This window comes from Gallinula chloropus, assembly GCF_964237585.1.
Source record: "Gallinula chloropus genome assembly, chromosome: 1".
NCBI classification, from domain to species: Eukaryota; Metazoa; Chordata; class Aves; order Gruiformes; family Rallidae; genus Gallinula; species Gallinula chloropus.
Window position 1 is genome coordinate 128,068,359 of NC_140085.1, and position 13,829 is coordinate 128,082,187.

At 39.9% G+C, this 13,829-nt stretch overlaps 1 protein-coding gene across 1 annotated transcript in view; it reads right to left on the bottom strand.

The window, feature by feature from the left end:
• Nucleotides 1-13,829, bottom strand: part of PDK3 (pyruvate dehydrogenase kinase 3) — a 53,043-nt gene that overhangs the window by 16,624 nt on the left and 22,590 nt on the right. The window contains exon 3 of the mRNA XM_084274817.1: nucleotides 6,824-6,895. Within this exon, the coding sequence (XP_084130943.1) occupies nucleotides 6,824-6,895 (72 nt within the window). The remainder of the gene's footprint in view (nucleotides 1-6,823; nucleotides 6,896-13,829) is intronic.

The following is a 13,829-nucleotide window of genomic DNA, read 5'->3' on the forward strand; positions in this document are numbered from 1 at the left end:
GAAGTTGTTACTCCCTAAAGCACTCCTTTAATGTACATCTCTCTCTGCCATTAATAGAGAATAAAAGATTTGATTTTATTGCAATCACATGTACCACAGTAACTTTCATTCTCTGCAACCAACAGCAGCTGGGAGATTGGAAAGGAAACTCAGAAAAAACCCAACCTGACCGCCCTCCATAATTTCCCGAGACGTTTTACACTTGCTACTCTATTCCCAACACCTCAGCCCCTGCAGTGTAACTTTGGAACACACTGCCTTTAGCTGGCACCTATTCCGGTAAGTTTGAACGGCAGGATAGGTAATTATCATCAGTGTGACTTCTGTCAGTTCCCTCTCACACCGCTGGATGGCAGAGCACATGCGACGGTAGGTCGGGAAGCTTTGGGATATCCCCTCCATGGTTTCCAACAAGCGCTTTGAAAGAAGCTTGGAGGATTTTTGTTTCTCCTGCCAAGACAGCTCAACGCCTGTGATCCTCAAAGTGCCCTTTGTTCCCTCTCCCCCCCCGTAAACTCATACATACCCGAAATATCAATAGCTTTCTAAAGCCTAGGCACAGAAAATCACTACTACTCCACTCTGTTATGTTCTCCAATATTAAATGAATATCACCACCACAATGACTGCATGATCTTGTTTTAAAAAAGCACAAACAGTACAATGCAGCTTTCAAAAGAAAGCATGGCTGGAAGACTCGTTCAGCTGTGCCTGTATCTGTAATTCTACAGATCTTTAAAAAAAACCCCAAACAACTGCAAATCAACACTGATCAGAAATGTATTAATTATTTATAACGAAAGTAGAGTATACACAAGTTAAAGAAGGAATCAGGAAAGTTTGGGATGGAAGGGACCTTTTAAAGGTCCTCTAGTCTAACCCCCTGCAGTTAAAGCAGAGGCTTCCTTTTCATAACCACTCAGCCAAGACAATCCTTTGCTAGTAGGCCATACCATTCTTAGCAAGTGATACACTTTAAAAGTGTATTATTATTTCTCCCCCTCTATATCATCAGCTCCAAGGGAACAGAGGATGCATTATTAATAGGTTTTTTCCATCACCCCCACTCTAACTACGAGTTTTTGCCTGTGTGTTAACAAACAGTTCGGCAGCCTTTCAACACTGCACAGGAAAGGGAAGTTTTAACTACCTAATTCCTCACTCAAATACTATCACTGTCCTGAACAACTGTTCTCTTACCCATCTTGCAGCTTAAAATATTTTAATGCTTAGAAGGGTTTGTAGGCTCTTACGTTGATATATTAAGCTTTGGTTCTGTGTGATCTGTAACCACTGAGATCTGACAAGAGACAAGATTAGTGCCCAGCTGTACTCATGCTGCTTCTCTGCTTCAGAGCAACAAGGCACTAGCTAAAAACAGAGCTGAGAAGCAGCACTTAGAATCACATCTGAAAGGCAACTGCCAGCACTCTCTAATAACTGCTATTTGCTGACAGCTTTGCTGTTTTTTAAATACCTCCACTATCCACAATATACACAGCATGCCACCCAGACACTTCACAAGGGCAAGCGGCTTGCTGATACCCCACTACCAAGGCACAGAAATGCACAGAGCGTGTCAGAGGGCGAACACAGGGCCAGGAGGCTGGTTTCTCTGCTGCAAACCAGCTGAAGCTCAGGGTTGAAATACACACAATAAAGGAATTCTTCTTTATTGTAGTAATGTGAACAACCTCCCCTGCTATCTTCAAACGTAACTGGGCTCACTCAAGTGTTTCCATTGAGCAGGTGCTTTTAAAGAATGAAACACATGAAGTACATAGGCACATTTCAAAGCATCAGGGCAGAAATCAAAACACATTTCCTTAATCTTACCACTCCCTCATCCCACACACCCTTGAAAGACACCAAGTTTTACTGTGGGAGACCAGATGAAGGAATTTTTAAAATGCTCATGGAATTAACTGGGGGGAAATACTCCAGAATAGCTCTGAAAATTTTATTTAGCAATGACTGGGGTTTTTTTTTCGAAATTCAGCATACCGTGTTTTCAAACCCACAATGAATAAATAATGCAATTGGCTTGACAGATGAGAAGTTATTAATACAAAGCCACTTTAGTCAAGCAATCTTCAGTGGTTTCTGTATTAACAAAGGAATATTTAAGTCGCTACCATTGTGATTAAATAAGTTAAGCCTATAAACTGCTGCAAAGATAATAAATGAATGTCACAACACAAGTCATTATTTAACTCCTGAATGACTGAATATAATAGCCTGGTTTGATCCATCACAAAGAAAAAAAAAGTTGTAAGAAAGTCAATATAAAGGCAAAGAAAAACGTTGCTATTTTACAGATAGTATTATCTGAAAGATTAAAAACAAGATCACAAGTAAACTGAAAAACAATCCTTTTAAATGGAACAGACAAGCAATGGGTTGTTTTGTTTCATTGGCTGCTCTTGTTTTAAAGTGCTGAGAGTCGCCAGAAAGACAGGTACAGGTTCACACTCCCAAGATTTCTCTACTAGAAAGTGTAGATACTTTCAAAGTGCAGAACTAACTGATGTAGCATTTCAGTGTAATTTTGTTACTTTCCAGTAATTTTTCTTAATCAAATCTACTAAAATGTTTACTTATTTCAAACTGCTGAATTGTTACTTTAATCTTAGTAAACAAGAAGTCATTTTCCTTTCTGCAGCACTAAGCTTCCAGTGTGTGCTGTTATCTCTAACATACTGGCACCTTACTGCTTCAATTGCTCTGGGTTCCAGGACACTCCCTCACACAACCCTCCCATGAGAGAGTCATGGAGAGAAATCAGCAAAGAAACTCACGGGGTACAGGGGGTGGATTAAGTGCTCTTTGAAAATACATGTGAACAGCATGTTTTACAGACCCATTTTTGAGAAACAACTTTTGCCTCTGCATGTTTATCTAGATGCACAACACCACCACAGGAATTTCTAACACTTCTGCCAGCTTACACCCTCTACCAAACGTGGACACCTTATCTTAATACTTCTGCAATCACACCGTCTGACAACACCGTGGAAAGACTTCCACCTGACTGCTCTGCAGCTCGAGGAAAGGCATCTGTGTTATCAAAAATGCAAGAGTAGACTGACCTTTCGGTGTATGCCCATTGCTGACAGCAACGGTAAGCTGGCCGTGCTGTGGTCTTTACAAGGTCTGCTAACTAATAGAACATAATAAACTAAAGCATCTCTGAAACCTCTTCATCACAGAAATGTTGAGCAAAAAAAATACCCTTTAAAGGATTTTATCCAGCATTCACAAAAGTCATAGAACCATAGAATCTCCTGAGTTGGGACTCCTGAGGAACACTGAGTCCACCTTCTGGCTCCGCACAGGGCCAGACAAGTCAGAGCGTGGGACTGAGAGCATTGTCCAGACGCTTCTTGAACTCAGTCAAGCTCAGTGCTGGGACCACTTCCCTGGGGAACCTGTTCCAGTGCTGAAAGGGTGCTGCTTTCCCACTAAACCCATATCCCAATTCCTTTCATGGTTTCAGACACAGCTGTGTCAGTACATGGGTAACATCTAGAATCACACCAATAAAGCGGTTTCCTCAGAAAGGCCAAATTCTGAGAATACCAGAGTAGGCTCCCCAGACAGGCAGAGATACAACACCAGAGATTCTCAGGGGGTGGTTTTATGTTGAACTGGTCAAGTCATTCCACCCCTTTAGAAAGCGTTAGCTGAAGAACTACTGCCAGCCTTGGTACAGCACATCTGTGCGTATCAAAACTCGTTTTTAGATTATTTTGGCTACTCTTCTCTTCTCTCCTGCGCTCCTGTGACCTTGATTAGCCATAACAGAAACTGAAGTTGGCCTCAGCTGACAGAACAAGCAAAGCACCCATTCAGTTTCTAAAAACCAACTGCTCTGTACGTCCTCTTGTCCTCTGCTTGATAGAAGCAGACACCACACTGGTGGTACTGGGGCAGAATTACTTCCATCCAGGAAAGCCTCGCGTTTTGTGACGCTAATTAAGCTAAAGGAAAAAGACATAGGGACCATCATGAAATGATTAATACCACACAGGGCACTGGCAAGGATAGGCACTACCATCACTAAAGGATGCACAACTGGGTCTTTTGTAATATGCTGTATATATTATGTAATATGCATGCTTCTGCAATGTGTTCAATGCAGGAACATGACAGCTGAGTGGAACCAAGAGGTAAAGCATGTTCCAACCCCTCTCCATATGCCACTATATGCAAAGTACTCAGAGACAAACTGCAGATTCTGCTAGGACAAGAAAGGCTGTTGTTCAAAGGACCAAGCATACCTTACAGAGCAAACTTCCACAGGTCCTCCTGTAAGCAAGCCCATCTGGTTGAAGAGAAGTACTAATCCTATTCATGCAACCCTAAGGACACTACCCAAGAAGTCACAGACAATGGTTCAAATTCTGTATTAAATGATACATGCAATTACAAGAGAAAAGAACTCCTATGGTTTTTCTTCCACTGAGCTGCAGTTCTTTAGCTACCGGAGTTCCAGATATTTCTCCTCTGACTATAAGGCATAAAAACAGGATAAGGCTAGACAGGCACAGGAGTTGAAAAAATTGTTAGATTTATCTGTGGGTTATTACAAGATAATTGTGGATGTAGTTAAGAGTATTTTTGAAAGACATGGTTTGCAAAAAATATTAAAGTAATAGCTAATTACAGCTTAATATCCAGGCAAGTGTCATAGCCTTCAGAAAGTCAGGAACAGATGACATACAAAGAGCAGGTAAGCAGACCTGACTTTCTAATCTTATTTAGCCTATCCAGTACTGTCAAGAATAAATTTGGTCTTTAATCAGATAATGGATCTTTCATGTCTTTTCACAGGACAAACTCAGCGTAAAAGGCAACTCTTACTGTCAAAGTCCCAAGCTGGACTTCAACTTAGCAAGTAGCAAAAAAATTCCCAACACCCTTATTATATGTACTTAATTACATATAATACAGTTATTGAGATATTTCAAAAGATTGACGGTTATATTTGGTTCATCATACTAATATAGAGCATCTCAAACAGTATTTCCAATTGCCATGAAACAATATCAAGAAGCATGTCATCCCTAAGGCAGAACCCGCTAACTCACTTACTGATTATGAACAGGTTCTAAAAACAGATCCCCAAGAAAACCCTTCATTAACCTCTTTATAAATACATAATCTGCATCAAAGCTCTGAAGGCCATAAAACGCTGAAAATCAGTTACCTAAATACAGAACATCTAAGATGGTACCGGATGCTACATAACCGCCTTGCCACCACCTATACACTGGATGTCTAGCACAGCTTATGCCATCTCTAAAGGTATAAATACAGAATCACAAAATATAACAGCTAGAGGTGGTAAAAAAATTAACCTAATTTATTCATTGCAGAACAGGTATGCCTAGAACATCACTGAAAGCCATCTAACCTATTCTTTAAAAGTTAAAGAAACTAGATGCTTCTATAGCCTTCTGAAATGGTCTTTTTCAGTCTGTTCTCACTAATATTAGAACTAGTACTTTTTGCCCTGTCTATAGTTTCAAGTTTAATAAAAATCAGCTTTTTTTCCAATTCTCCACTTCCTCACTTAAAGCAACCGAACATCATGTATTACAGTAACTTTTTTTTCTTGCCAACTCAGACTTCCAGTGTCTTGCACTTCAATCTCAGCTCTTCACCAGTCTAAACAAATACCTTCAACATTATTCAGAGGTGGAACTACCCAAGTCTCTACTTCTTACTCCTTTCACATCAATACTGTCCACATGCATTTTAATTTCTTAATAAGTAGTACCCAGAACTGAAGACAGTATGCCAGCTTAGGACTCCCACTGAGAAAATAGTTACTTTGTCCTTGCTCAATAGCACTACAATTCAGTCAGCCTATAATCCTTACGGCTCCTTCTACAGTTTGGTACTTGTGCACTCCAGTTCCTCCTCAGGTATTACTTGACACTTAACAAGTGAAGTGTAAAAATCTCAGATGACATGCCCACAACCAAAAGTGTAACATCTAAAATGCACCCTTACTTAACCTAATATAACATGGCAGTTATTGTATCTGGATCCAACTGAAGAGAAATCACCATTTTTGCACAGCACAAGTCACATCTTGCAGAGCTGGACTTCAGGACTTCAAGGTGAAGTGTTTTATGAAACACTTCCTATAAGCCACTGCTACCCTGAGAAAACTGATCAACAGAACAAAAAACCTGCAAGTAGTAATGCTGACTGCTATACAGCACAGAGTAACTACAGACCTTAGTGTTGAGGTGGGTTTATTGTCTCTGATGCACACCATTACACCTGTTGTCAGTAACATGTACTTTTATTCTGTTTTATGCATGTAAATTTCAAGGAAACATTCCTTCTCAAAATGTAACACTATTCAATGAGGCAGGTGAACACCAATACTTGAAGTCCACTAAAAAAGCTTTTAGACAAAAACAAGTGACACACTGAATGTTTTCAAAATGAAAAACTTCACAGTATTAATGTGTTAATATATTTTATAGAAAGTACTAAGCTCTATTTATGACATTTTAGCCATAAATATTTGATACACAAGTATATTCTCACATGTTGTCTTCTCAATACAGCCTTGGAGGAAGCACTTCATGCCATTTCTTAAATTATCAGACTGTACAAATGAAAAATGTATTGTCCTAAAGCACTTCAAATCCTATATTCTGCTCCAGATCACAATTTTGTCCATTGCTGCATGAATTCTACCTTACAAAGAGTATCAGTGTTTTCCTATAATACAAAAGCACTTGGGTTTTGAGATAGACAGATTATTTTTAAGTGAACTGCCACAAGAAAACTAATTACTCACTCATCCAGAACGTGAGGATCCTCAGGACTTTTATTTTCATATTCTAAAAGCTCAAGGAAACTCTGCATGTACCTGAAAGCAAAAATGAGAAAGGAGTTAAAATACTTAAACCTAAATTACTTTTGAATTTTTTAAACTTAATACTCCAACCTCATCTGAAACAACAGAAGCATAGGCTAAAACGAAGTGGGACACTACAACAAAGGGAAAGAAAGCAATATATTACACTGAGCTCAAAAGTATTGCTTATAACCCTACAGTCCAATACACAGAAAAACTGCCATATAAATAAAGCTGAAATTAATATTCCTTACCTTCAGGCAGATCTGTAATTTCAGGTCACTTAGTTCATGCCTGGATCTACATTTCCTTGTCACCTGCTTCATACAGATGTTAGTTTGTGCCTAGGTTCCTCAGAGAGCAATCCAACCTTCCTTCCAAAATGAAGCTCCAGGGAATGCGCCCAGAAAGCCCTGTTAACTGTCCTACTACAGTACTCCAGAAGAGTACCTCAGGCCACATGACACAACCCTCAGCTTCATAAAAACATTGCTCTTAAACAATACAGGTCTCTGCTTCAGATATTCATCACATGTGAGATAGCAACTGTTATTTAGAGCCACAGAATTACTGCCACACAGGATGAAAGGAAGAATAACACACAAAAGTTATGGTTTCAACATTACCAGAGGGTGCTGTCATTCCTCTCCCTCTTGCCCTGCTTTCACTGCTGGTTAAGCACTGCCACTTCACTATCAAACATCAGTGCTAATCAGATGTCTGTGTCAACAACTCTAACTCCCTGCAATGGTGAAACAGCAGCCAGACTGATAAAAAAAAAAAAGCCAAACCAACCTCTCTCTCACATTAAATCAACAAAAGCCTAACTGGCTAAAGCTAGCCCAAGAGAAACAACCAGAAAGCCTACATAAGGAAAAAGCAAAACAAGCGACCCCTTTCAGCAGCAGCAACCCATCAGACCAGCTCAGCAGAACTGTCTAAGCTCAGTGCCTGTGGGGCTGACCCCAGCCTCTGAAACTTTGACAAGTCCACATTACAACAAAAACTCCTTAGGCAGTAGCTCTATGTTAACATCAGCTTAAGCAGGCTAGAAAACTTAACCCTACATCTTCAAGCTACATCAAAGCTTAAGACACCACTGCTGTCCACCTGACTTCCTCCAAAACACCATGCTGCTACTTCACCTCCTATTTCAGCCTCAGTCATCACAGGTCACTGTGACGTTTTTCCAGTGAGACTGACATTTTCAACATGGTCAGCACAGGAACGTTAGTTCTTGTCCCTTTGTGGTTTTGCCCTACTGCAGCCGTCACAAGTGACAACAGAAATCCCTCAAATGTTGTTTGTCAGTTACAAGTTTGGGAAGTAGCTCATGTCTCTAGTACTGGGTATTTTAAAACACATTCTTTTACACTGCTAAAAGACAGGACCAGTTTAGAACATCCACCACATCACACTCCCAGGAATTCAGGAAATAGCCAAGAGTTGCTTCAGCCAACAGGCAGTAACCTAAGAAGCCACAGTCTGTTATCCACTGAAGATGAGCTCCTTCAGAGTGAATGAGAACTAATCCCCTTTGATAACATGTCTGTCCTTGCACATGCTCCCCTTTATTAACTCTCACTGGAAATGAAAATCCTTCTTTACTCTCTGAACTCTGCTGCTTCTTCTGCAAGACTTATGATAACAAGTTATGATCACCCTTCTCTCCTCTATATCAAGGAGATACATGTTCTTCAACACCATCTACTTCATATGAATCAAGGTCAATCAAGTTAATTGTGAGCCCAGGATGGTAGAAAGAGATACTGCTATTACAGTGAGCAAAACACAGTACTAAGTAATCAGCAGTGGAACTCCAAAGCAAAAGATGGAAAAGTGGTGGACAAGGCAGCGAGATAATTCAGGGCATCATCAATTTGGTGTTATGGAAGCAGTCAGACAAGCTTTTGACTTCTCACCAAACCAGGCAAATCTCATACACAGAAGCAACACTTAAGATCCATTCCTGTGCCAAGCTTTGTTTTGCCTGTAATGATTGCACGACACTCCAAGAAGTCTTTGCTACCTCCTTTGCCATTTGCTTCATCTGTGATGAGAACCTAAGTCATTCAATCCATATTTGCCTCAGAGGAAACCAACTCTCTGGACTTTTTCTGTGAATGAAGAAAAGGGTATCCTTCATGGAGAGTCCTTTTCATGCAAATACATTTAGGAATGAAAAAAGACATGTAATTTGACTTCATGAAGGTCATCAGCATTGTCAGATTGGACTAGTTCCCTCACACGATGAGTTTTCATACAAGAAAGCAAAGAGCTTCCTTTGTAATTAAGCAAACATTTGGTGTCTTAAGTTTGTGTGGTAAAAAGAAATCAGGCTAAATATTGACTTGATTCTATAGAGAAAAGCAACCTAGCCCAAAAATACCAGCATAATTCCAGTGTCTACTCTATTCCTTAAATACAGAATGCTCTCTCGCCATTCCATCACTGTCTCTACAGTAGCATTTTTATTTCCAAATCTAAACCTGCAGTATGGTTTTGAAATTTATCTCCCAATAATCCTCACTTTGGCACTTCTGACAAGAAGCAAAAACTGGAACCTACTGTAGACATGCATCCACTTCCGAGGGTGGTGAGGCCCCGGAACAGGCTGCCCAGGGAAGCGGTGGATGCCCCCTCTCTTGCAGTGTTCAAAGCCAGGTTGGATGAGGTTTTGAGCAACCTGGTCAAGTGAGAGGTGTCCCTGCCCATGGCAGGGGGATGGAACTTGACGATCTTTAAGGTCCCTTCCAGCCCCAACCATTCTACGATTCTATGATCAAATGTGTGAAACCCAAGGTAGCCATCATGACCTGAAACAAGTAGGACAAAAGGCTACCATTTCTCCTGTACAGGCAGAGAGCAGAAGCTGCCAGGATGTGGACTATGTCACAAGTACGCTCCCCACTGTGAAGCGTTTCCCATATCATCTGAAGGACCAAATGCTGTAGGTGTCAGCAAGTTTGCCAACAACTCCCTCTACTTTTTATGCTTCCCTCCCCTATCCTTTCAAATCTTCCTCCTGGTTTGAAATAACTTCCCTTCCTGCTTTAATTTCTGTTGCCATTCTCCCTGTTTTGTAGATGCTTTTATTCTTTTTTCTGTGCCACTCTTTTTCCCAACACTTTAGTCCACTCTTCTACACCACGTTCGTAAGGGCAACAGCAGCCCCTTGCCTCCCAGAGCACCCAGGGCTGCAAGCCAGCTTTCTAAAGAAATTCAAAATCAGAGAATCACTTAGGTTGGAAGTGATCTCTTGAAATTATCACTCAAGCAGGGTGAGCTAGACCAGGCTGTCTAAGACCACATCCAGTTGGGTTTTTAGCATCTCCACAGAGATGCTATAGCCACCCTGAGGAATTATTTTATGGTGTTTGAACACCCTCACTATAAAAAACTTTCTTATGTTCAGATGGAACTTCTTGTATTTTATTCTGCATCCATTGCCTTGTGTCCTATTATTAAGCAGTACTGAAGAGAGCCAGGCGATCTCACCTTCATTCTCTCCCATTAGGTATTTACACACATGGACAATACCCACAGCCACCCAAGCCTTCTGTTCTTCAGGCTGAAGAGCCCAAAGAGCTTGTTTCCTCTCCTATAAAAGGGGCTTCAGAAAAAATCTGTGTAATGAAAGAAGTGACAGCTTGTCTCATGGTAAAGTCAGAGGAGGTTATTAGTAAGCTGCTTACACATACCTGCCATCATACAGTATTATGGAAGTCCTGTTTCTGAAGATCCGTATCAACCCAAGTGTCTAAATAAAAACTCACAAGTTGCAAATACTGTTGTCTTATTCTTTTATCTGGCTGTGATTTACAGTTTGGGGTTTTTTTTAGTTTGTTTTGTTTTTCATAAAATTCACACACACACACACCCCCAGCTCCCTCCTAAGCATCTCAAAACTAAAATTCAGTCAAAACTTCTTTAAAAGGAAATCTGTAACTCTGATTATCTGTAATAAATTCACACCTTCACCACCACTAACAGTACAATCTGCCTGACAGTCTATGGTCACCAACACAATACATACAATTCATCTGCTTCCTTGCTTTTTTTCCCCTTTTATTTGAACTCTGGATGCAGATACAGACAAATTAAGGTGTTAACAACAGGATTTATCAAGCACTGAAAATCAAGAGCTTGTGATGTTTTAAACACTTCATACAGAATCACCAGCCAGCTAGAATAAAGTGGTAAAGTACCAGAATAATGGATGATTTACTATAGTATTAGCAAATGAATACAACTACGCAGGACACAAATCTACAATAAAACAGCACAGACAAAAAGAAGAGAGAACATCAGTTATTTTTTTGCTATCTTCAGTGAGTCATCAAAAGCAGAAATCTAAGCCTATGACCTTCAAATCTGTTGTCCTTCTGATGTTTAATTTTTTATCACAATACGCTACGATTCATTGGACAAGCTCTTTGGTTTCAAGCATTGAATTCTTGTTAGTCTGCCAAATGTAGTAATTCTAGAATGGCCCATTTCACACATGAAATCACTGTAAATGGTCACAATGTCATCTACAGATTTCTTTTTTTCAAAACATGGAAGATACCTTTCCTTTTTCCCTATATGTGCTTCACTAGTATTTTCCTTCAGAATCTAACACCAAAGCCCTGAGAGGAGAAAACATCTCCATGGTAACACAACCTTGTTAGCATAGTCTGAATGTACAAAAACAGAGGAAAACCAATTATTAATCCCCAAATTGTACTGATTTCTCTATTGGGTCTAAGTAGATAAATGGAAATTTTTAGCCTTTTCCAGGAAACAGTGCTAAACAACAGTATAGAAGTTTGGTCAGAATTAATTAAAATATGAATTTTAGATATGAGTGAGTAGCATATTGTGCAAACCTCGCACAGATATTTTACAAGCTCTGACCTTCTCTACTATAAAGTTTTGTTACAACTCTTTTCTTTCATCACATTAGTGATAATGTCCTTCATGCAATTCTGCCACACGTTTGATATCCTACTTGCAGTGCACTTTGGCTATAGAGCCCTCTCAAAGCTGGGCTCAAAGAGGGCTACTTCTTTGGAACCAGGGAGTTGCCCATTAATTTTGAAGACCTGAAAGTTGCTGATCCCTATCACACCAGTCATCTGCCCATTATTTGGAATCGCTACAGTTCACAGCTAGAACATTAACCATGTAACTGTGTTAGGTTCCCTTTATTCCTTCCCTTGTTACTCCATGCAAGACATGCACATATACTAACTTACAAACTCACACTGGGACATAGCTAGTGCTTTATGTTTGCACAGTCTGACATGCAAAGCTTTTTTCTTCACAGTTCAGCCTGTGGCTAACGCCAGCTTTATTCAGAACACACAGCCAAGTAGCACGAAGGAAGGACAGCTGTCTTGCCTAACCTCACTGATGCTCACATCAGCCTCAGGAACCCAGAAAGGAAGGAAGGAAAAAAATCACCTTTCCTGAGAGCAATCAAGCAATCATTTGTAAAATCTGTTAGGCAGTGCAGTCCAGTCAAGGAGTGCAGTACAGGTGGCAAAGTGCCAACAGCATGACTGTGAAAATGTATTAAAGAACTGAGAGAACAGGGCTTGTCTGCAGCAGGGAGCATCTTCTCAGGAGTGGCAAGAGGAAGTTGCTTCCCAAGGGACCTATAAAGAACTAGGAAGTTCATGCAGGCCAGAATTTCACTGGCTGGATCGATAGGAAAGGAGCCACACTGTACAGTAGGCAGGGTTAATTTGTTTTCTTACTACACCAAACCTAAGTTCTATCTATTTACAGAGCCACCTGTCCTGGTTAGTGCTGTGTTTTGGATTTAGGATGAGAATCATGTTGATAACAGACTGATGTTTTTAGTAGTTGCCAAGCAATCAAGGACTTTTCTGCTTCTCACACTGCCCTGCAAATGAGAAGGTGGGGGGTGACCAAGAAGCTGGGAGGGGACACAGCCAGGGCAGCTGACCCAAACTGGCCCAAGAGATATTCCATACCATATGATGTCACATATCTAACAGGAGTTTGGGGTCTTGTTGAGCACTGATTTCTGGTGGTAAGGAATTGTTCATCACTTGTTTTGTACAGTCTATTATTATCTTCCTTTTCTGTCCTATTAAACTGCCTTTATCTCAACCCATGGTTTTCAGATGTTTCAGTGGGGTGGTTTTTTTCCATTTTCAATTCTCTCCCCCAATCCCACTGAGAACGGAAGAGTAAGCAAACAGCTCTGTGGTTGTTTCACCTGCTTGCCAGGTTAAACTACAACACCACCTTAATCTAATTTAAAAGTTTAAAAAAACTACTGTTAAGATTAGGAGCTTTTTGTATATTTTGGCATGCTGACATTAAGGAATAGACTGGGAACTCAAATTTTAATGCTGCAGCTAACCTGGAGTCACAAAAAACCCACATAAAACATACGCTTCTAGTGCAAAACGGTAGCATAAATAAACCATAAATATGCCAATGACTACATAAACTACTGAAAATTAGCAGATTAAGGTGAATAATGGGGTAAATCATGTCTCTGGCTACTTGTGGCAAAACTACATCAGATTTTTTGTTTGCTTATTAATAAATTGTTAAGCTTCCTCAACCTATACCATAACAAAAATAAAGGATTGTGAAATCTGATATGAAAAAATATTTCCTGAAGTATCAAACAAGTGCATCAAGAAGAGGTTTCTTCATTTTACAAGTTCAAAACCCAGGTAAATTTATTTTTGTTTATTCAGGAATTTCTCTGTAGATATATCTAAACTGTATGTTAAGATATTACAACTATGCTTCAAAACCTCTATCACCATGATTGCATAATACTCAAGGTCATTCATGCTGAAGTTAATAGAACTGGTTTGGTCTTTTAAAAAGCTGATATTTAAATTTTACCCAAGGTTCATCACTAGTACATCACTAGGACTTAAAAATCTATATGTAAGTGTTTTATAAAAGCAAT